The sequence below is a fragment of the Xenopus tropicalis genome, chromosome 7 (genome assembly GCF_000004195.4).
Source record: "Xenopus tropicalis strain Nigerian chromosome 7, UCB_Xtro_10.0, whole genome shotgun sequence".
Taxonomy (NCBI): Eukaryota; Metazoa; Chordata; class Amphibia; order Anura; family Pipidae; genus Xenopus; species Xenopus tropicalis.
Window position 1 is genome coordinate 58727858 of NC_030683.2, and position 24950 is coordinate 58752807.

The window sequence follows — 24950 nt, forward strand, 5'->3', positions numbered from 1 at the left end:
ACCCCTACCAACCATTAAGAGTTCTGGCTCCCACAGAGTGGTTAGACACTTCTACTCAATTAGTCAACCTCATTAAGGACACCTGTCTTAACTAGTCACCTGTATAAAAGACACCTGTCCACAGAATCAATCAATCAAGCAGACTCCAAACTCTCCAACATGGGAAAGACCAAAGAGCTGTCCAAGGATGTCAGAGACAAAATTGTAGACCTGCACAAGGCTGGAATGGGCTACAAAACCATTAGCAAGAAGCTTGGAGAGAAGGTGACAACTGTTGGTGCGATTGTTCGAAAATGGAAGGAGCACAAAATAACCATCAATCGACCTCGCTCTGGGGCTCCACGCAAGATCTCACCTCGTGGGGTGTCAATGATTCTGAGAAAGGTGAAAAAGCATCCTAGAACTACACGGGAGGAGTTAGTTAATGACCTCAAATTAGCAGGGACCACAGTCACTAAGAAAACCATTGGAAACACATTACACCGCAATGGATTAAAATCCTGCAGGGCTCGCAAGGTCCCCCTGCTCAAGAAGGCACATGTGCAGGCCCGTCTGAAGTTTGCCAATGAACACCTGAATGATTCTGTGAGTGACTGGGAGAAGGTGCTGTGGTCTGATGAGACCAAAATAGAGCTCTTTGGCATTAACTCAACTCGCTGTGTTTGGAGGAAGAAAAATGCTGCCTATGACCCCCAAAACACCGTCCCCACCATCAAGCATGGGGGTGGAAACATTTTGCTTTGGGGGTGTTTTTCTGCTAAGGGCACAGGACAACTTATTCGCATTAACGGGAAAATGGACGGAGCCATGTATCGTGAAATCCTGAACGACAACCTCCTTCCCTCTGCCAGGAAACTGAAAATGGGTCGTGGATGGGTGTTCCAGCACGACAATGACCCAAAACATACAGCAAAGGCAACAAAGGAGTGGCTCAAGAAGAAGCACATTAAGGTCATGGAGTGGCCTAGTCAGTCTCCGGACCTTAATCCAATAGAAAACCTATGGAGGGAGCTCAAGCTCAGAGTTGCACAGAGACAGCCTCGAAACCTTAGGGATTTAGAGATGATCTGCAAAGAGGAGTGGGACCAACATTCCTCCTAAAATGTGCGCAAACTTGGTCATCAATTACAAGAAACGTTTGACCTCTGTGCTTGCAAACAAGGGTTTTTCCACTAAGTATTAAGTCTTTTTTTGTTAGAGGGTTCAAAAACTTATTTCACTCAATGAAATGCAAATCAGTTGCTATCTTTTATTTAAAGTTATTTTTTTTTATTTTCCTTTTGATGTGCTATCTGCCACTGTTAAAATAAACCTACCATTGAAATGATACTGTTCTGAGACTTTTCATTTCTTTGTCATTGGACAAACTTACAAAATCAGTGAGGGGTCAAATAATTATTTCCTCCACTGTATAGTAGATAGACAGTCCCGGATAGTTCTATGAATGTCCCGCATTTCTGTAATAGATTGAACTATCCAGCACAGCGGGATGCGCTGGTTGGAGCTGGGCGCTAGGGCTTTGTCTGCTGCTTTACTTCTTATGCCGCTTCTTGTGCAGCGCGACAGGCCCTTTTATAAGGTTGCGCCCCGTGCGTACGTGTGATGTCATTACGCACGGGGTGCAAACCTTATAAAAGGGCCTATCACCGCCGCATAAGAAGCAAAGCAGCAGAAGAAGCCGGAGCGCCTATGGGGGGCACCTGTCTATGGGGGGCACCTGTCTATGGGGGGTACAGTCTATGTGGGCATTGTGTATGGGGGGTACGGTCTATGGGGGCATTGTGTATGGGGGGTACTTTCTATAGGGGTACTTTCTATATGTGGGTTAATGTCTATGGGGTCAATTGGGGGTACTGTCTATGGGGGCACGGGGCACTTTCTATGGGGGGTACTGTCTATGGGGGTATTGTCTATGGGGGCACTGTGTATGGTGCATACTGTCTAGGGGGGCACTGTGTATGGTGCATACTGTCTAGGGGGGCACTGTGTATGGGGGATACTGTCTATGGGGGCACTGTTTATGGGGGGTACTGTCTATTGGGCCATTGGGGGCACTGTGTATGGGGGGCAAAACTGGTACATAGTTATAACTCACTTATAACTGACTGCCTTCTCTCTATATTTGTATTTTATATATAGGAGTTGCTATATTGTTTTCCTTAGGTAGTACAGTATGAGGGTATAGCACATTTGCATCTGATCCCGCCATTGGGGTGTGGTAATTGGAGCGTGGCCAAAAAGTGGGCGTGGTTAAAAATTTGCCGCGCTGCACGCGCCTAATCTTTTTGTCCCTCTTTTCATTTTTCAAATGTTGGGAGGTATGGGAATCTATTAGGCAGAATGCTTGGGACCTGGGACCTTTGGATCACCATACTTTGTCTATTAAAAAACCATTTAAACTTTACATAAACCTACATGGAATGTTTTGCCTCCGATAAGAATTAATTATATCTGAGTTGGGATCATCAAGTACAAAGTACTTTTTTATTACTTAGAAAAATGAATTATGTTTTAAAATTTTGAATTATTTGGTAAATTAGAGACCACGGAAGATGGGCTTTCCATAATTCAGAGCTTTCTGAATAACAGGTTTCTGGAAAACAGATCGCATACCTGTACTCCAGCAAACAAGTTAAATAAAACTTTTTTATCAACAGGCTTACAAAACAGTCCTACCAGACAAAACTAGAGAGAATTGAGAGTTAGAAGTAGAATCAGATATAGCAAGTATGGGTATGGGATCTGAAAACTCTAACTGGTCTTCCTGTAATTCGGAGCTTTCTGCGTAATCTGTTCTGGATAACGGATTGCATACCTTTATTATTGGTATTAATAGATTAATACTAGGGTTACTATGAATTGTACAGAGATACCAATATAATGCCGACAAATAATCAGACATCAAAACCCAATACCAAATTGTGATGGAAAAAATAAAAACTGTGTAATAAATGACAGCAAAGGCAGTCTGTATCAAAGATTTTTTTTTTTTAACTTACTGAAGTGGTTTCTCCCCAGTGTGTATTCGGTGGTGGATGATGAGGTTACTGCTGCTACGGAAAGCACGAGCACAGAATTCACAGATAAAGTCTCGTTGGTCTAACAGAGATTAGCAGAGTAAAAAGAACAAAAATTAAAGAGAACCAATGTCAAATTTTTGTGACACAAGATGTATTAAAGGACAACGAAAGGTTAATATAAATTAAAATTGTCTAAAGGCATTCTTACTCTATATATAAATTTCAAGATCCCTGCTTGCTTTTCTCTGAAATGGTGCTGACAGCCTACAGCAGTGTGAAGACTCCAGTGGTGTCACTGAAATCTCTCCCTTCTTCCTGCAGGCTGCCAGTGGCAGCCTTCAGTCGCAATGCTTTAAATTTCTATTCTGTGCGCATGTGTGTAACTCGATCCTGTCTCCTGTTCTGGCTAGGTGCGCTCCCTGCAATATTAGCATGCGTGTTACATGCCCAGCAGCCAATTAGAAGCGGAACCACCATTGCCATAGCAATAAATGAAGCGTTCACTTCATTCATTTAAGGATGGACGCATACCTGGGGACAGGGGGAAAATGTAACGCATGCGCATTATCGAGCGGCGAGGGAAAGGAATTGGGAATCCCTTTTTCAAGATGGCGATGCCATTCACAAAAACAGAAAGAAATTAGGCTGTAAGTGTAACTCAGTAAATCTTTCATTAAGCGACCCAAAAATATAGCGTTTTAACTAAACAATAGTAGAACTAATGAGGGGTGTTGTTTAAAAATTTTGACTTTCGTTATCCTTTAATGCAATACAAAAAAGTATTAAAGGGATGAAGTGGTAGAAAGTAATGAAAGTAAGTTTTACCGCTGTGCCTCTTTTCATGTTCCTTTAAATGTTTTTTGAAGTTAAATTTTCTCCCACACTCTGGTACTGGACAGCAAAAGGTACGCTGATTCACATGCTGGTATTTCTGATGATACTTTGGAAGCAGTGCCCAAGGTGATGAAAAAGAATGTTATTCTATACAACACTTTCCATTTACGCACAGTCTAGCAAAGTGAATCTCTCAATGTATTATACCATTACAAAAGTAATCCCTTAAATATACATTATACTAGCAATGCCTAATGCAACACTATTTTCAGGAACTTTGAAGAAGACACTAGTTTTACCAAAAACAGTAGGCAGGCTAGCAGATGAGACACCTCCCCACAATGCTTGTAAACTGTATGTAGCATAAAGCATTATTATATACAACAGCAAAGAATAGAATTAAATAAAGATTAAATAAAGTAATATTAATTATAAATTAATAAAAAAGAAAAGTGCAAGTCTATTAGGTCAGTGTTTTGGTCTTCCCAGGGACCTACCTCAAAACCTTGGGAATCCCAGGAATGACATAAATGTCTACATATTAAATTTGCATTTTTCCTTTAGGGACCTTGATAATGGTCCCAAGGTGGACTAAATTGTAGTCTACAGCTTGATATGCAATAAACCTCAGTGAAATATATGATTGTAGTGCTGTTCCTCTCTATGCTTTTAAAAATATGCACACTTTCATCTTTTTTTTTTTAATTTATTTTAGTGCCAGTGAGTTTAAAGTGACATGGTATTCCTGTCTTAAATAAAACACAAAAACACTTCTCTGCTGTATGCTAAAAATAGCCAGTGATCCATTTGGTTTTGCTTTAAACAACAATTTGTCTCAGAGTTTTATATTTTGCCATGACTTCCATGCCAACTCCTTCTAGCCATGACAAAGCCAAGACAATGATTAACAGGTTAAATAAATTTGTAACCTTTAGGCTAATGTCCCACAGGGAGAATAGCATAAACAAAAATCTTCAGCACACCACTTACATACATGTTCTCAAAGGGTGCTTAACTTCCACAGCCACAGGGAGATTAGTTGTCTGTGATAAATCTCTAGTTGCCCTCGGTAGCAATGTGCCCAAAAAAGCCTTTCCACTGCCAATAAAAGGAATTGCCAGTGGAAAGGCCTACGCATCGCTTCATGCTTCCAAAGTAGCACTAGGATTTCTCCGGCAGGCGATTTCGGAAAACTGAAGTGATGCGTAAGCGTTTCCACTGCCGATTGCTTTTATTGGCAGTGGAAAGGCTTTTTGGGGAGATTAGTTGCCCGCAGCAGCAGAGATTTATTGTCAGTGACTACACTCTCTGTGGGGCATTAGCCGTACTGTATAGGCCATCATGGTAGCACCCTCTTAAATATCTTGCACAAAGCCAACAAAGGAAATTTACCCAGAAGTTATCAACAGGAACTGAATTTAGTCCTCCATTACTTTAGAAGCCAGTAACATAGTTCATCCCACAAGCAGACTGAGCCTGAATTAATTGTGTTCAATGTTCCTGATTCTGATAGCATTTTTAAAAAAAATCTTGTAAAGCATTGTAGACATTTATACAATTACCGGTAGTATAATTATATTATAAATTAGGATAAGTGTAAGCAACAACAGTAGAACATCCCTTACATATGAGCAATCAATTATAACTTAGCTATAACTTAATAGATTCCAGCCTTTACTTACATTCAAATATTGTCTCTTAGAGAATACTTTTCCACAGTTATCCAGTTCACATAAAAAAAGCTCACTTGGAGTTGATTTCCTATTGGTAGGAAAAAAATTATACAAAAGGAAAGCCAAATAAATCTCTTTAAAATCCTCAGATAGTTTATAGCTGATATAATCCTAAGGGTATACTGTTTTTTCCCTAACTCTCTAAAAAGGCAGGATATGTGGCTCCAGATAAAAATTGCCCGCAGTGTTTGTAAATGTGATAGGGACCTTAGATTTTAAGCTTGTCCTGGGCAAGGACCAAAGCATATCCTCTGTAAAGTGCTGCGTTAGCACTACACAAAGTATAATTAATAAATGTGTACTGGGAAAAAAAAAATATGACAATCTCTCACTATGTACAATATTCCTCAAAATTTAGCACCTCAACGTGTGGTTTACTTTTTCCTTGTACATATACCAGTTTTTCTTTGCATACTCTTCTAGAGCAGGAATAAGAGCGAACGCTAAAAGGAGAACTAAACTCTCTGCACACCTACTTGAACTTTTTAGAAAGGACACAATTGCCCAACTCTAGCTACTGGTCACTTTCCAAACCCCCCCCCCAAAAAAAAACTAAAAAGCTTATTAAAAAAAAAAAATTGGTATAAAAGCATTCTAATGAGTGCTCTGCCCCCAGCTCTGGAGGTTCCTCAACCCTATGCGTTGCCTGCAGCAGGGAGCTTTCTAAGGTGCTTTTCTTAAAAAATACACCTGCATCTTTGGTGGGGGAAACAATTTGATAGGTGTCCTTTAATTCACATATTTTCTCTCTAACATTATCACAAGATTCCTGCCCATTTTTTTTTATAAACATTTGTACAATAACGCTGACATGTTTTTCTCACTGCAGCAGTTAAAATTTTACCTGAATCAATTCTCACTAGCTGAACTGGAAAATAATTTTTTAGCATTTTGTTGCGACAAATTGCCAATTTTTTTTTTTCATTACTAGCTTTTTGTTCATCAGCTCTCAGTTTCAAATTTCAGCCTTTATCTGGTTGTCAAGTTTATAAGGTTGATGGCATCCAATTTACCCTAGCCACTAGGCAGTAGTTTGACTAGATTATTAATAGGATAGGGCCAAAATAGAAAGATAATGAAAAAGTAACAAAAACAATACAAAAACAAAAATTAGTTTTTTTGAATGCTGAGGTCAGTGTGCTCTGATATAAAAACTGGAAAAAAAATAGGAATTAAAATACAAAAACAAAATAGACCCATTGAAAAGTTGCTAAGAATTAGCCACTCTTTAAGATACACTGAAGCTTAAACTAAAACTTTATTTATAATTTTGTTTTTGATAATTAAAGGGAATGTTCACCTTAAAACTAAATTTTAATACATTACAGAAAAATATATAAGCCCCTTTTAATAAATTTTACAATAACAGAAAACAATTGTGATGCTTTTACATATATCATTAGACAATATACCGTTACATAATAAATCATATGCATACGTTTATCACGGAACCCTATTCAACTGTTAACATGTAATGTAAGTCACATTTATTCAGGCAAATGCTATGGGTATTTTAAAGGAATACTATCATGGGAAAACATGTTTTGGTTTTTTTTTTTCAAAACGCAAAAGTTAATAGTGTTTCTCCAGCAGAATCCTGCATTAATATCTGTTTTTCAAAAGCGAAAACAGGTTTTTTTTTATATTAAGTTTTGAAATTTCACTTGAGGCTAGCCATATTCTTCATTTCCCAAGGTGCCACAGCCATTTGACCTGTGACTTTACTGCTAAGCTGCAAGTTGGAGTGAATTCACCCCATTTCCCTTTCCCGCCCCAGCAAACAATCAGCAGAACAGTGGGAAGGTAGGAACATAGCAGCTCCCGATAGATAACAGAATAGCACTCAATAGTAAGAAATTAAAGTCCGGCTTGGGACTCCTCCAGTTACATGGGAGTAGGAGAAATAGCCTAGACTCAGACTCAATGCACTGAGATGGCTGCCTACACACAAATATAACAATTAAAAAAAATATAATTGTTGGTTTAAGAATAACATTTTAATGGTAGAGTGAATTATTTGCTATGAAAATAGTTTAATTTATAAATGAAAAGTACACCATAAAAATCATGATAGTATCCCTTTAAGTATGAGATCAAGAAATACTAAAAGGAAAGGGTGTCAGGAGAGAGCACATAAGAAGAACTTGGCTTTGCAGGTCACATTGTAGCTGAATGACATGTTTCATTTAAGTGTGGTATGTCTCTTTTTTTAAGAGAGAGTGAACTGCTCTAATGGAAGAAACTGTAGACACTAACTACAATGTGGTGAGATGTGCACTTCAATAACACGGGAAATACCTGAATGGTCCATATAAATGGGTGGGATGATTTTATGCTGGTGTTAGGGTATTACTACCTGCTAGACACTATGACTACTAGTCAGTCATGAACCGTGAAAACACACTTGCATATATAAAATCCTTGGTTCACCCTGGCTTCAACCAACAACCCCGAAATGGGACAAATTTGGGGTGATAGAAAGATACTCTATATCTGCTGGAAATTTTACCCAGACTTCTGTGAATACAGTAAGTTGCATCAACACTTTTCATTTATATCAAACTATCCATGGTTTAGATGTGTCATGTGGAATGTGTAGTTGCATTTAATATAAAAACACTGACACATTTTGAGACTTATTTTTGGTTGCTACTTATATCTGCACAGTTTTCTCCTGCAGCCAACTTCGTGCAGTTTCCTTCTGCAGGCTGCGCATGTTCGCGTTTGGGCAGCGACACGTTAGCCAGATCAGGGAGCATTGCTGAGGAGTGGGTGCGTAAGAAAAGCGCGTGTTTACATCTAGTATAAATAAATTTAAAGCAACTGGACTTGTTAAGTAATCATTGAAGACGTTTCACTACTCATCCGAGCAGCTTCTTCAGTTCAACTGACTGGTATGGGAAGTCCTCAGCATATATACTCTTCCACTAATCCAATCACAATGGCACTTAGTAACTCTTCAGAAAGGTGACATCTGAAACTCACAGAGGTGTGAATGCTGTGGAGTTACTTTGAAAGGATTACCAAAGTATCATGCAACTCTTCAAACAGGTGTTACTTGTTAGAGTTGCATGAATGGATGTGTGAAGAGTTCTGAAACTGCCGGGGTACAGATGTTAGAACAGCATTGTATGTAGCAGACAGATGGTGTCGAAGTCCCCCGCCTCTGTTTAGGGATGGTTTCTCCACTTTGACATGAATGGCCTCTTTTACACCTCTTTCAAACCAGCGGTCTTCTTTGTCCAAAAGTTGGACATTGCTATTTTCAAAGGAGTGTCCCTTGTCTTTTAGGTGTAGAAATACTGCAGAGTCCTGGCCTGTAGTGTTCGCCCTCCTATGCGGAGCCATTCGCTTGGAGAGCAGTTGCTTTGTCTCACCAATGTAAAGGTCTGTGCACTCCTCGCTACACTGGACTGCGTATACAACATTGCTTTGTTTTTCCTTTGGTGTTGGATCCTTTGGGTGTTTACAGTTAGGCAGGGACAGATTAGCCGGATTGGGGACATATGGGAGAGAGCATCGCTGAGGAGTGGGTGTGCAGGGAAAGCTGCTCAATGATAGCAGTTAGGTTGGGAACAGTTTGCCTGATTGGTGGTGTATATATATATAAAGAAACAAAGGACTCAGTACTCACAGGACTTGCAGAAAAAAAAAATTAAAAATTCTTTAATGTGCAATATCAACGTTTTGGTCACATCTTGGGACCTTTTTCAAAATGCCTCATACAATCCAAACCTTGGCACCAAGTGACGTGGCTGTGACGTCACCCACCCCCACCTACCTAGTACAAACCCATTATAAGCTTAAAAAAACTTAACTGTCAAAAACACCACTGTTCAGACAAAATCAAAAGTACTGGGAGTAGAACCCCGTTGAACACAGAAACAAATAGAAAGTGTAACAATCAGATGGCTGGTGAAATGTAGCAAACCATGTACCATCCATTGTAACAAAAATGTAACAAAAAAATGTGGCAAAGAAAATGTATCAAGAGCAAGGGACTGTAGCTGCACGGGACTGGACAACAATACTTACAAAGGAGACCTCCAGGAAGGTGCACATTTGCCATGTCCGAATGGCATTGAGGAGCAGTAGTAGGGTGCATTGCCATGGTGATGCATCTGTGTAAGGGGGGGCCCTGGCGGCAGAAAAAGTATATACAATGGCAATGATTATACTAGTGCGGCTCATTTAATAGTCAGACCATCTGTGCACTAGGAAGGGGCAGTGACCGGCTCAGACCGGACCAAGTTTGGAGGATTAAGACCCAGGTGTAATACAGGAGAGCTGCATCACCTCATCAAAAGCTGTACCTTTGTGGACCATATGGGCACAGTTCTATGTGCATGTAGGTTTATGACCGCTGGTACACTATAGGAGAATTGCGTCCACTTATACACTGTTGCCCATGTTTGGACAGTACAGACTGGGTACTCTGTATATTTAAACAGGGGGCAATAAACGTATTTCATCAGAAGAGCTGGGTCCCCAGAGTAGATCCAGAAAAGCAGTGTCCCCTGCGCAGATTAGAAGGAACTGGTACAAATATGGAGAACTGCGGTGTCCCCTTAGAACAATAAAAGGTTAATATGCCCTGGGTTAGTCAATAATTAACAATAAGACAAAGTATCCCAATAAGACGTAACTTTTATTTCAACATATATAAAATTAAAAAAAGGTTATATACATGTTATAACAGAAAGAAAACAGATAATAAAATATACTAAAAATATCAGCACAGGGCTACCTGGTTAGAGGACAAATCTCCCTTGAGCTGGCAAATGGGTGCCCTACTGGGCCACATGTGTCACTGTTATATTGGACAATGTTCACTGAATAATATTGGTCAAAAAGACATTAATAGGTATCCAAGCAATCTTTAGAAATCAGCTTCCAACTGTCGTTGTCATAAACAATAAACAAAGAAAGGTTTGGGAAGACGGTGTCACTAAACAAACAAAGAAGAGAGTCACCTTCCCCAACTGAATCCATGTAAACAATACTGACCATCTCCCAGAAAGCTGGTTTAATGAGAATACGGTAAGCTTGGAAATCCCATGGGACAGTGACAGCTATGTGTGACATTCAATATAACAGGTGATTGGAAATGAATTGAGACCTATGTCAAGGGAAATATCCCTTGGTCTACAGCGACTACCACTGAATAATGTTTCATCCTTATTACGGTATGTTTACATGCAAAGTTGAGGGGCTGGGGCCTGGTTGTTGTTTTGGACAATATAACGCCCTTTATCAAGTGTCACCTATGACTCATGTATTGACCCAGCTAATTATACTGGTAAATAACCAAAACCAATACCACGCTCACCAGTAGTGAAAAAAAAAATGGATCAGATATCCCCACCATGCAAAAGCTCCCAAATGTCCCTAAGGAGAAATTCCCCCCCCACAAAACAGGTTAAATAAACAAATAAAAACCCCTGCCTGACTGAAACTAAAAAGTGCCAATGCACGTTTCACCATCTATATTAGGGCAAATTAATTTTTGTATCACACCCATATTTATAGCTGCGTGGTAATTCAAAAGTATCAATAGAGAAGAAGCATATTACTAAACACCAATAGAAGAATGCCACATCATAAATAAGAAATATCTTGAGCCAATAAAAAACTCTCCTGTATGCTATGCCACACCTTGTGTCTCAACCCTTTCTTCTTGTAGATTGTAAGTGCTGATGTGCAATACATATTTATGTATACCATAAAGTGATATTAATTGATGTGTAATACAAATTAACGTGTATCATGAAGTGATATTGAGTGTAATTAGTAAATATATTGGTCTCCCACATTAAACGAAAGTGTTTAAAATAATGCTCTCATTAAGTACATCAGGATTAAGGGCATTTAACAAAAAAATCCATTAATGCTCCTAAATCTAGTGGCACTTTCACAAGGTCTGTGGCTTTAAGCTCATTGCTGTTGCCATTATGATGTTCAAAAAAAGTCTACTGACTGGGGGTCATTTCTTATAATTATGTATCATGGATGGGGCGTTCTCAATGCTAGATACATGTTTAAGAATTCGCTTTTTGATAGCATGATTTGTTTTGCCAATATAATTCAATATAGTTGAGTCCCTTCTCCAGAGAGTTGAAAGTTTTCATTAATTTATACTCCCAAACCTTCCTTTAATTCTCTGTTTTAAAGTTTCCCTTAAGGACCAAGATTCTTAAATCGTTTATGGAGTGGTGAGGGCTGTTAAAATGGTTTGGGAGTATAAATTAATGAAAACTTTCAACTCTCTGGAGAAGGGACTGAACCTGGGCCTTAGATTTATGGCAAATTATATAGATTAAGAACTGCCTGCACCCAGCCAGAAATACCAACATCTGTAGAGACTGGGCCAGTTAATCACATGGAATTCCATTCACTTCACACTTCGGTAACTTACCCTAATTTATATCAAGTCACTTTGATCCACATTATCCTGTACCTTATCTGTTTGTCCCTTGCAGCCCCCCCCCCCCCCTGTTTATATGACTTTGTTAACACCTTCCACACAGATATTCTTTTTTTCTGGTTATTTGATCTATGAGCTGAATGTTGTATGTATATCAGAGAGCACCACAGCGTCATTGTAATCAGCTTGAAAAAGGAACTAAAATGTTCTGAAAGCTTGCTATGGTTATCTTAGTTAGCCAATAAAGGTATCACCTTTATACCACTTCACTATATTCCCTCCCTCGTCGGAGGGTTTAAGAACTACATCATCCCATACAGATACTGTATTTCACTTATAGCTAATTTCTCTTCTTTCCTAGAATTATCCATACCAGATTGAGGTAGATTATTTAAATTTCTTATAACCAATTCCCTAAAGAAAGTAACAGCGCAACTGGTGTTCTTGGGAGGCATAAATCGACTCTTAGGTTTAATCATACTATCCTCTTGACTTTGTTCAATTAATAATTTATTAAGATCCAGTAGGGCCTGATTATATTGGTGCTGTTCCCCAGATGTCTGTACAGATAAAGGTGATAAATCATGAGGATTCTGAGTCCGGGATTAGCATAAAGGGATTGAGAGTTGTGCTATTATCACCGGAATTATCCTTATTAAAAAACTTTAACAGTAATTTGCAGCAGAAAAGGAAAAAGTCTTTATATAATTCAAAACATTTCACATTATTACTGGGAGAGTAAGATAAACCTCTGGATAACAATTTCTCCTGTACGTCAGTAAGACTATGTTCACCAAGATTAATGATGTGTAATGTACTTAAACCCTCCTTCTCCTGTCCTCGTTCCCAGTGTTTCTTCTGGGATAGGGTCACTAGATATTTCTTGACCTTTATCCCCTGATTTCTCAGACACTGATATATCACTACATGAGGTCTGGGTATATAGGAAGTTTTACGACTCTATTTAAAGACTGTCCCTACTTTGTAATAATTCATATCTGAGGTATTTATTTTTCTTCTTATTAATCGAACATACGTGTTCATTCTTAGAAAACTCAGATAACTGTTTTTCAGTATCATTAATTTTAACTGTTAAGCTAGAAACTATCTGACTTTCATATGCACATGCTAAAGTTAATAACTGTATAGAGCATTGATGAAAAATAGCCTCCCATTTTTTCTTGAAACTCACATCTTGTGTTTCAAATGTAGGGAGGATCTTAATGCGTAGCCCTCTAGGGATAATGTTATTCTCTATATACTTATTAAATGTGGAAACAGTCCACTATGCTTTAGTCATTTTAATCTGTTGTTGTTGATAATCTCTAAGTAATAATCTCCAGTTACCATCCTCAGGGCACTCATTAGTCCCAACAACGGATCCAACTGAGAATACATTAGATAATAGTGTAGACTATTCTTCAAATCTAGATTGTATAGATGGTATATATATATGGTTACATATATGGTAGTAGAAAGTATGACCATAAAGAGATGCACCTCAATATCCCAATAAGACATAACATTTAGTTTGTCTTGGGATACTTAGACAAGTATCATATCACATATATCATAGACGTAAAAGAAGGGGAGGTGCATCTCTTTATGGTCATACTTTCTAGTTACACACAAATTATTTTTAAAATTGTTCAGAATGTTTACTAGGCAACCACATTCCTTCAACCGAGCATGTGCGAGCATAAGTTGGCTGCAAAGATATACGTAAGTGGAAGATTTCAAGGTGTCTGCCACAGCTAGGAATGAAGTGGGTATAGTAGAGATTCTGCAGAAGGAACAGTGAGCAGCTGCTTTTGATTACACACACAATCTAACAATTTTGAAAAAGGGTGAAGGCACTTGTCAAAAAAAAAAGAAAATGGCCTGGCCATTTCAAAATTAAACATAACACATTTGTTTTTTTTTTAAAAAATGGATTTAAAGGGGAACTATCATGAAATTAATAATGACTGAAAAGACTCATCCCATTAAATTATTAAACTTTCTAAATATAATGTATTAACATTTTTATATAGTTTTTAAAATATTCTAGTTTTCATTGTGGTCCCACTACAGCTGCCTCTCTCCTACCTAGCCTCTGGCCAGCTCTGAAGTCGGGGTCGGGTTCATTTAACTGACAGATCTGCCTCTCGTTCATTGGCTGTCAGTGCTGCCAATCCTCAGCTGTGGTAAGCCTACATCAGTAATTCAGTGGCTTCAAAATTTCCGTTTTTGGTAAGATTTACACATAGCTCCTCTCCTTCTTCGACATCTTTCCCCCCCCCCCCCCCCAGAAAACTTGTGAAAAGTCAGGTCGTAACCCTGTCGCACATTTGTTTCTACGAGAGTTCGGAGACTCGCAAGTGTTAGATGTGCAGGAAATTCAAACTGGAGCAGCGCATCTAACACTTGCGACATGTGCGACAGGGTTATGACTGAGTTACAATCCTGAATTTTCACATGTTTTTTGAGGGGAGGGGGATGTCGAGGAAGGAGAGCAGCTGTGTGTAAATTTGACCGAGAATGGAACTTTTGAAGCCACTGAACCTCGGATGCAGGCTGAACACATAATTTAAAAGTGGGGGCTGGCTCTGTTTCTCAGGGAGTGTTATCAGTCAGGCAGGGAACTAGGAACAAACCCACTGTGCTTGGTGGCTGGGTCAGGGCAAGGAGAGCAGGAGTTTTGTGTTGGGGGCGGAGTCAGGGGAGAGCAGGAGTTTTGTGAGTGGGTCTGAGAAGGGTAATACATTTTTAAATTTAGTTTTATTTTGGTTATCCCTATTATATTTTAATTTTAAATTGTATATATTAAAGTTTTAAGTGCACCAAACTATATTCTGTGGATATTGGTAATGTTGAGGTGGCAAGCACCATGTGCACATGATTCTCTCTTTGCACACTATAACAATTATTTAAAAAGGTAGCCGTTGAACTACCTTTTGCTGGCTTTGCAAGTAAAAATAATACACTACAAAACTTTAACCCTTGAAGTGCCACAGAATGTAGAATCTATGTTCTGTGAATAAAAGGACTGAAGTGTCACAGATAGCAGATTCTACGTTCTGCAACACTTCCGGGTGGAAATGCGGCTTTTAACGCTTTTACTGCCACGCACGTATGTGATACGTGCTTGCAGAAAAAAAAAAAAAAAAAAAGCTCTGCCTGCCAAGCACATATCACATACGTGCTTCGCATTTCATTGTCCTCTCTCTGCACTGCCAAGACAGAAAGTCTGGTGCACCCCCAACCCCCTAGACCAGTGTTCCCCAACCAGTGGCTCAGGAGCAACATTTTGCTAGCCAGCCCTTTGGATGTTGCTCTCGGTGCCTCAAAGCAGGTGCTTATGTATGAATTTCTGGTTAGTAGGCAAGTTTTAGTTGCATAAAAACCCAGTTTAATTGCCAAACAGAACCTCCTGTAGGCTTCCAGCCAATAATAGCTCCTCCAGGAACTTTTTTCATACTTGTGTTGCTCTCCAAAACATTTTCCATTTGAATGTGGCTCACGGGTATGAAAGGTTGGGTATCCCTGCAATAGGCAATAAGCCATGGGGGCTGGCAAGTCGGTCCTGCGACAGAAGAACAGTTCGTATCACACTCGTGTCTGCTGTTAGAGCTTCCTTCTCCAGCCCCCCTAAGTCACTGTAAGTAAGAACTGTACTGTAAGTGGAATATATGGCCTTGAAATCTGAAGTATGCAGCTTTCTGGCAGTGCTTTGGGAAGAAACCTATATCTTTTTACACAATTGGAATTACACAAAAATTCTAGCATAATTTGAAAACTTAGGTTGTCCTGAAAAAAATTATATATTGTTTTTATGGGTAAACTAAAAGTTCTCCTTAGGAAATATCCCTGAAGTAAAAGAGTACAAATGTTCAAAGATTGTCTGTTAATATAAGTACCAGAAGGGTATACAGTTCTGGTGGGAGAATGCTTTGCATTCAGTATAGGGGAGAATGGGACATTGCTACTGGTTTTGTGAGATCACAGCAAGGTGTTGCCCCCTCCCATTCAGCAATGACGAACTGGCTCTCAGAGAAAGGATCCTAACAGTTTGTAATATTATTTAAAAAGTAAGCATATTTGGTGAACAAATATATATGAGAAAATTATTATTTTCATCATATCTTTCCATCTTCACAATAGTTCTCCTTTAAGTAAAAAGGGATTTTGTTGGAGAAGCACTGTTAACTGATGTGTTTGGAAAAAACATGGTTTTCCATGTTTAATGTTTAGACAGCTGAACTGACTAAAGGCTACAATGCTACTGCACACAGATGGAGTAAGCAAAACGTAATAACATATCATGATGTTCATTATTCACTTGCCTTATTCTCTTCTTACATATTTGGGCAACTTCGTCATCCATGAAAGGTTTCTGGCTGTGGGTACAAAATATTTTTTTTACCAAAAATGCTTACATATGGACCTATGAGTAGAACATTTGGAATGAGGAGTCCTTCTCCTCACTGTATGAACAGCAGAAATAAAGCAAATTATCACTTTTAAATGTTTCATGGAAGAATCCACAGCGCAAAGTACAGCCAGGTAGCTGATTCAAACACAGATTGGTTTTGCTCTTATTGTGATTAATCAAAGTGGCATACTAACAGGCTGGTGGCTGGTTAAAGGAGAAGGAAAGGTAAAAACGAAGTAAGCTTTATCAGAAATAAAGCTTACTTAGCACTTACATAAGCACTCACAGAAGTCCTCTATCAAAAGAAACACAGTATTTCTTCACTCCTTTTTTGTGAACATGTTTTATGGTATCAGACTTCCTCTCTTTTAGGGCTTCTTCGGGATTGCGACACGAGTCTGCTCAGTTCTCTCCTCTCTTCCCCCTCCCTTCTTCTGCTCCTCCTTCCCATAAGAATGCATTAGATCTCTACCCCCCCCCCCTCCCTTAGGAAGGTGTGATCTGAGCTTCCAACAGCTATAACTGCAGCAGGAAGCTACCAAGACAGCAGGAGCTTAGGGAGTTAAGTCTTCAGCACTGGGCTGACTTTTCTTTGGGGTACAATCTATATAGTCGTGAAGGATTGCACCTCAATGGAAGGGCGTCCACTGTGGTAGGCAAAAAAAAATGGCTAAGAGGCTGGAGTAGTGTTTGAACTAGGCAAGGGAGGGGGGGTGGGTGAGCTAGAGTTTTATGGGAAAGCTAGTGAAGAGGGGGGAGTGGAATTAGCAAGGGGCCATGGGAGAGGAGTGAGGGGGGCATACCATTTACCATCTAAGGAGCTTCCTCTGTTACAAAGGAAATAGCCCAATATTAACCTTAGCTCTAACTCTCAGTTACCTAATGTAAATATCAGAGGGAGTAATCTCTGCTGCATACTGGATAATGCACAGAGCTTGCCAGGTAAATTAGAAGAGCTGAAGTATATTGCATGTACTGAAAATTAAGATTTAATTTGTATCTCTGAGACCTGTTGGGATGAAACATGCAACTGGGCTATGAATTTAAATGGTTACACCCTTTTTAGGAGGGACAGAGGGATTAAAAAGGGGGGAGTGATTTCTCTTTATGTTAAAAGAAAACTATACCTGCAGAATGAATACTTAACCAACAGACAGTTTATATTATGTTATGTGACCCTATTACCCATGATCCACCATTAAGTGATGGGCTGTGTGTTCCCTCAGAGATCACATGACCAGAAATAGTGCAGCTTTAACTGTAATAGGAAGTAGTGTGGAAGCAAAAGGCAAAACTCTGTCCATTCATAAGCTGATGCGGCCTACCATGTATGTGTGCCTTGCCTTGTTTGTGTGCACTGTGAATCCTATGATCTCAGAAGGTGGCCCTTAATTCTTAAAATGCCCAATTTTCTATTTAGGATTACCCAATAGCACATACTACTAAAAATATATATTTTTATGAAAATGGTTCATTTAGATGAAGCAGGATTTTATATATGAGCTTGTTTATGCAATATATATTTATAGAGACCTACATTGTTTGGGGGTATAGTTTTCCTTTAAGTAAGATTTAAACCCATGTGCTAAAAAAATTACCAGGGACAGTGTGGAATGCCTTTGGATAGAGATTTCAGCAGGGCTAAAGGTTACAAAAAAAATCATCATTTGTGTATTCCATAAACCACTCCGTATAAGTGAGGAAGAATAATTACCCTACTGATCTTATGTCTAACATTTGTGTGGGGCGCGTTTAGGGAAAAGTGATTATAACATGGTCTCCTTTGAGATAGTGTTTTAGTTACTTACAGAGCTGTCTCTGCAGCATTAAGTTTTAGACGTGCAGATGCCAGTATAAAGGCATCTCTGCAATGTATAAATTGGGGAAGGATTTTGAAAAGGTTAAACACGGAAGGAAAATGGAATATCTTTAAAACAATGCTTAGCAAGTATACAGGTCATTATATTCCCCTTGTAAGCAAAGAAAGACATTGCAAAGCAAAACCTTTATGTTTGAAAAAAAAAGTGCTTTTAAAGGAGAAGGAAAAGCTAAGCCACTGGGGGGTGCCAAAATGTTAGGCACCCCCAAGTGACTTGAATCGCATACCCCGTACCCCGGGCTGGTGCCCCTGTATGGAGAGAACAGCACCAGCCGGGGTACCTGCAGCACTTCCTCCTTCCTTCTTCGCCGCGCGCGCATGCGAAGTAGAGTGAAAAGCCGAACTTTAAAAGAGAAGTCGGCTTTTTCACTCTACTGCGCATGTGCCTGACTCACAGTCAAGGCTGAACGGAGCAGGAAGGAGGAAGCGCATCGCCCCAGGTGCCCCGGGCTGGTGCGGTTTTCTCCTAATAGGGCACCAGCCCGGGGTACGAAGTAAGCGATTCAAGTCACTTGGGGGTGCTTAACATTTTAGCACCCCCAAGTGACTTAGCCTTTCCTTCCCCTTTAAAGCATTTAAAATAGCTGAGACAGCAGAAACTCATCAGGTACAAGAAAGCAAATAAAGCATGCAAAAAAGCTATCAGGCAAGCTACTATAGAGATGGAAAGGGGTGATGCATGGGTCACACAGGAGGAAATTCAAAAGAGACTGTAAAGGTATACAAAGCTCCAGGACTGAACCGTATTAATTGAAGAGTATTAAATGTGATTAGCGCTATGATTGCCAAACCCCATTACTTAATTTTTCAGGATTCATTGAGGTCTGCCATGGTGCTGAGAGACTGGCGAATTGCTAATGTGGTGACGTTATTCAAAAATGGATCCCATTCTCAGCCTGAAAACTATAGGCCTGTTAGTCTGACATCAGTGGTAAGAAAGCTTTTGGAAAGGGTAATAAGGGATAGGATACTTGACTACATTTCAAATCACAATACTATAAGTTTATGCCAGCATAATTTTAGGCACAGACTTGCCAGACTATTTGATTGCCTTTTATGAGGAGGTGAGTAGGAACCTTGACGCTGGAATGGCAGTGGATGTCATACTTGGACTTTGCGAAAGCATTTGATACAGTACCTCACCGAAAGCTAATGATAAAATTGAGGAATATTGGCTTGAAACATAATATTTGTAATTGGATAGAAAACTGGTTGAAGAATAGATTACAGAGTGGTGGTAAAAGGAACAGTTTCTAATTGGGCCAGTGTTGTTAATGGAGTACCGCAGGGGTCAGTGCTTTGATTTTTAACTTGTTTATTAATGACCTGGTGGTGGTTAACCTTCCCACTGAACCAGATATTGCAGTTTCCCTCTAAAGAAGCGCAAATCAAGAATCTCTGAGACCAAATATTTTTCTGCGCCATCAACTAAAAGTGGAGGGGGGGGGGGCTGAATCTAGATGAGAAAACCTCCCATTCACACAAGGTTTCAATAAACTGACATGGAAGACTGAACGTATCTTCATTGAGCCAAGTAAGTCAAGATGGTATGTCACAGGATTACACTTTTCCTTGACTACAAATGGTCCTAAATGTAGAAAAAAGCCGGCACTCACGTAATATCAGAGTCAATAGTGCCTGGGTGCAGTATATAGGTAAGTATATACAGAGAAGAAAAGAAATGCCGCACTCACAGGTCTTAGTGAAAAAATAAAGAAAATTTATTCAGGCAGACTAACGTTTCGGCTGGATCCCCAGCCTTTCTCAAAGTGAAACGTTAGTCTGCCTGAATAAATTTTCTTTATTTTTTCACTAAGACCTGTGAGTGCGGCATATATATATATATATATATATATATATATATATATATATATATATATATATATATATATATCAAGACAATGAGCCGCACACACAGGGACTTTGTTAGAAAACAAAAATTTTTTTAAATGAAAACGATCCAACGTTTCGAGCACCAACTGTGCTCTTCCTCAGGTTTGTCCCTGAGGAAGAGCACAGTTGGTGCTCGAAACGTTGGATCGTTTTCATTAAAAAAAATTTTTGTTTTCTAACAAAGTCCCTGTGTGTGCGGCTCATTGTCTTGCTATATACATGGTTTTTGCAAGCACCTGGGGCATTTGATTACTATTAGGGTGTGCTCTGTTCTTTTCTGTATATATATATATATATATATATATATATATATATATATATATATATATATATATACATACAGTACACTAACTACATACTACATATTGGTTTAGTGAACAGCGCCGCCATCTTTAACAAGGGATGCCCATTCCCTTTCCCTCACTGTCTCTACTGCGCATGCTCACAACTCCAGCTCACACACCAACTCCTTTAAATTCTGCTTAACACACCCCTCCTCCTTTTCTTTTGCCTCCAAGACAAGCTACAGTCTCCTATATTAACTGCACAGACATTTGACTCATTCAACCATGTATCAGCAAATCCAATCACATAATTTTCCCTTTTCAGTACCAGCATTAGAATTTTGCATATACAACTTATGGTTCTACCTGTCATCATTAGTACCCCCATCATGTCCCCTTGCAAAAGTCTCTTTTTGGAATAAAACAACCCAAACCTTGACAGTGTTTACTAATCTTCCATACTTGTAAATGTTTATTTGCACATCTCTACACTCTCTCCAGCTCATTTATATCCTTGTTAAGGACTGGAGAACAAAACTGCACTACATACTCAAGGTGAGGCCTTGGTGAGTTAAAGGGGTTGTTCACCTTTGAGTTAACCTTTAGTAAAATGTAGAGAGTAATATTCTAAAGCAATTTGTAATTGGTATTTATTTATTTTTATTGTACTTTTAAATTATTTCATTTTTTGTTCAACAACTCTCCAGTTTGGAATTTCAGTAGTTAACTGGTTGCTAAGGTTTAAATTACCTTGGCAACCAAGGAGTGGTTTGAATGAGAGGCTAGTATATGAATAGCAGAGGACTTAAATAGAAAAATAAGTAACAATAAAACAAAATTGTAGCCTCTTTGTGCAAAAGGTTTTTGCTGCTGGGGACAGTGACACTCATTTGATAGTTGGAAAGAGTCAAAAGAAGGAGGCACATAAATATAAAACTATACAAAATAAATAATGACCACCACTTGAAATGTTGCTTGGAATTGGCCACTCTAAACACAACAAAAGTTATCTTAAAGCAAATAAAGTAGTCATCCATAAAATAAGCATTATTGGTGTGTTTTACTTTTAATAGTCACAGAATGACACTGCCTGGAATTAGACAAGTTGTTATCTAAAAAAGAAATCCCCAGATCCTTCTCAATTAGGAATACCCCCAACACAGTACCATTCAGTGTATAACTCGTAGGGATGCACTGAATCCACTATTTTGGGATTCAGGCAAACCCCAAATTCCTTGTGAAAGATTCATCCAAATACAGAACCGAATCCTAATTTGCATAAGCAAATCAAGCTAAAGAACTCCGTGCAGAGTGCGGTGAAAAATTTCTGTGTCTGTGTGATGAAAAGTCCCATGATTTTTAGGATTCTGATTCAGTTGGGCCAGGACCATGGATTCGGCCAGATCAGAATCCTGCTGAAAAAGGCAGAATTCCAAACCGAATCCTGGATTCGGTGCATCACCAATAACTAATTATCTACAAAAATAGTAACAGTAAAATGCTACCTACAGATCATTAATAAACAAGTTAAAGGAAAAATTTTATATAAAGTTTTAGTTATAATATTCTCCTTCAAGATGAATGCAGAAAAATGATGCAGAAAAAAAAAGCATTTGAAAGCATTTTACCTCCTAAAACTGTCATTATGTGAGAGCGGCAGAGACAACCTCTCAGGTCAGAAGCCAAAGTGAAATGAAAGGTGGGAGTGTCTCTTCAGTCTCCCACAGGAAGTGGTCACAGCACTGATTGACAGGCTTAACTCAACAGTAGCATGGAAAACCCCTACCAGTTTTCTCCCTCTGTGTCTCTCTGCTCCCTGGGTGCATAATTTTGCTTGTGTAGCTGCCATATCAATTGCACATTATAGTGCAATGTTATGTTTCAAAGCACATGTACAGGATTCACAAATAAATGTGCCCAAGTGGACATATCTATAGTCCATAAAACATTGTTACACACTTTGTTACTCCCTGCATCTATTATTAAATGATAAAAGATATACAAACAGTGCACATTAGTATGTACTGTTGTCCAGTTCTAGAATAACAGCTGTGTCCTTGTTTTCTCTGCAACTCCGTGCACTGGATCATATACTTTTTCTGCACATTGATGCATGATCAAGTGCATGGAGTTGCAGGGAATACAAAGCTGCAGCTGTTGTTCTGGAAAAGTATATGACCAGGTGCAGGGAGTTGAAGGGAACACAAAACTGTAGCTGTTGTTCTGGAACAGTATATGACCAGGTGCAGGGAATACAAAGCTGCAACTGTTTTTCTGGAACAGTATATGATCAGGTGCAGGGAGTTGCAAGAAAAAGATACAGCTGTTCTGAAACAGTTTATAAGGTGCAGCGAGATAAAGAAAAAGGTCACAGCTGTTATTCGGGAAATGCTTATTTATTGTATGGACCTTCTACAAACTGTAAATTACCCTCACAAAATATTAAATGTTTTTCAGTAGATTGCTTTTTATTCATATCATAGTTGTTGTTTATTTTACCTTTTTCAGTAAAGGGCACAGCAGGGCACAGAGTGAGAGGAATAGTGAGAGACAGAGGGAAACTATCAGGGGAGGTGGGATCGATCTGAGCACAAAGAAAAACAGAGGAAACAGAGGGAACTGATCAGTGGGGGGGGGGGGGGGAACGAGCAGATCACAGAGAGAGAGAGAGGAACAATCAAAGTAGGGGGCCATCAAAGGGAGAGTGGGAACAATCAGAGCCCAGAGAAAGAGGAATGATCATAGCAAACAGAGGGAAGGGAGGGTAATGAGCAGAGCAGGCTGGTACAATCTGTGGGAGGAATGCAGGGCAGGACAGAACCGTCCACCCTATACATAGTCACTCCACTCTAAGGGGGAGATTTATTAAGACACGAACGCTCGTAGCGTTCATTAGAACGCACCAAGCGTATTTTCGACAATTTTTTTCGTACGCTTGCGCAAAAAATTCTGAAAGGTTCTGCTGCTGCTGTTTACAATCGTTTGGTACAAAAATTTCGTGACTTTTGGATCGCCAATACGATATTATCGTGATAAATACTGAAGCAGATCAGGCCAGCGGCTCCCTAGCCACATACTGAAGAGTCCTAAACTGGAAACTTGCAAAAGGGGTGGGTACAGCACAGTTCTCAAGCTGTTATATATATATCTGAACTCAAAGGTATTAAAATAAAATCACTTGCTTCTATTTTACATGGTTTGGTGCATCATAAAAATGTATGATAAATGTCCCCTTTAAAAAGCAAAGGACCAAGGACAGACCACGTCAGTACTCCGTTGGACACTTGTCCAATTAGAAATTGTTTCATTTACCACCAGTCTGTAATCTAGCCTTCAGCCAGTTTTCTGTCCAAATGCAAATATTATGTTGCATGCCAATATTCTTTAATTTTATCATTAACCTTCTGTGCAGTACTGTGTCAAATGCTTTAGCAAAGTTCAAGTATATCACATTTAATGCTATCCCAGATATGACTTTCCTGCTCACCTCCTGATAAAAGTAAATTAAAATTGTTTGCAAGATTTGTTATTCATTAAACCATGCTGACACAAACTCATAGGGGCTGATTTACTAAGACACAAATTAGAATCCGAATTGGAAAAATTCCGATTGGAAAACGAACATTTTGCGACTTTTTCATATTTTTTGCGATTTTTTCGGCGCCTTTACGACTTTTCGGAAATTATCGCGACTTTTTCGTTACCAATACGATTTGCGCGAAAAAACGAGAGTTTTTCGTAGCCATTACGACTTGCGCGAAAAAACGCAAGTTTTTCGTAGCCATTACGACTTGCGCGAAAAAACGCAAGTTTTTCGTAGCCATTCCGAAAGTTGCGCAAAATCTGGCGATTTTTTCGTAGCGTGTACACTTGCGCGGAAAGTCGCGCCTTTTTCGTAGCGTTAAAACTTAAAAGGCGCGACGTTTCGCGCAAGTTTTAACTCTACGAAAAAATCGCCAGATTTTGCGCAACTTTCGGAATGGCTACGAAAAACTCGCGTTTTTCGCAAAAATCGTATTGGTAACGAAAAGTCGCGATAATTTCCGAAAAAATCGCAAAATACCGATCATTACGAAAAAAACGCAAACGGACGCATTCGGCCCGTTCGTGGGTTAGTAAATGTGCCACATAGTATTGAGATTAGCTATGTATTCAAGAATCCTATCCCTTAATACCCTTTCCAAAAGCTTTCCAACCACTGATGTCAGACTAGCAGGCCTATACAGGTCCTTTTCAAAAAATTAGCATATTGTGATAAAGTTCATTATTTTCTGTAATGTACTGATAAACATTAGACTTTCATATATTTTAGATTCATTACACACAACTGAAGTAGTTCAAGCCTTTTCTTGTTTTAATATTGATGATTGTGGCATACAGCTCATGAAAACCCAAAATTCCTATCTCAAAAAATTAGCATATCATGAAAAGGTTCTCTAAACGAGCTATTAACCTAATCATCTGAATCA

At 39.1% G+C, this 24950-nt stretch overlaps 1 protein-coding gene across 5 annotated transcripts in view; it reads right to left on the minus strand.

Moving 5' to 3' along the window:
• LOC101733356 (zinc finger protein 692) overlaps positions 1-24950 on the minus strand; it is a 100258-nt gene that overhangs the window by 37786 nt on the left and 37522 nt on the right. For 3 of the 5 annotated variants that reach the window (XM_031905484.1, XM_031905482.1, XM_031905485.1), the window contains 4 exons: positions 16337-16390; positions 5537-5615; positions 3846-3960; positions 3000-3099 (listed from right to left, as the gene is read on the minus strand). In XM_031905484.1, the coding sequence (XP_031761344.1) occupies positions 3000-3099; positions 3846-3960; positions 5537-5615; positions 16337-16390 (348 nt within the window). The remainder of the gene's footprint in view (positions 1-2999; positions 3100-3845; positions 3961-5536; positions 5616-16336; positions 16391-24950) is intronic. The other 2 variants (XM_031905483.1, XM_031905486.1) reach the window with 1 other exon arrangement.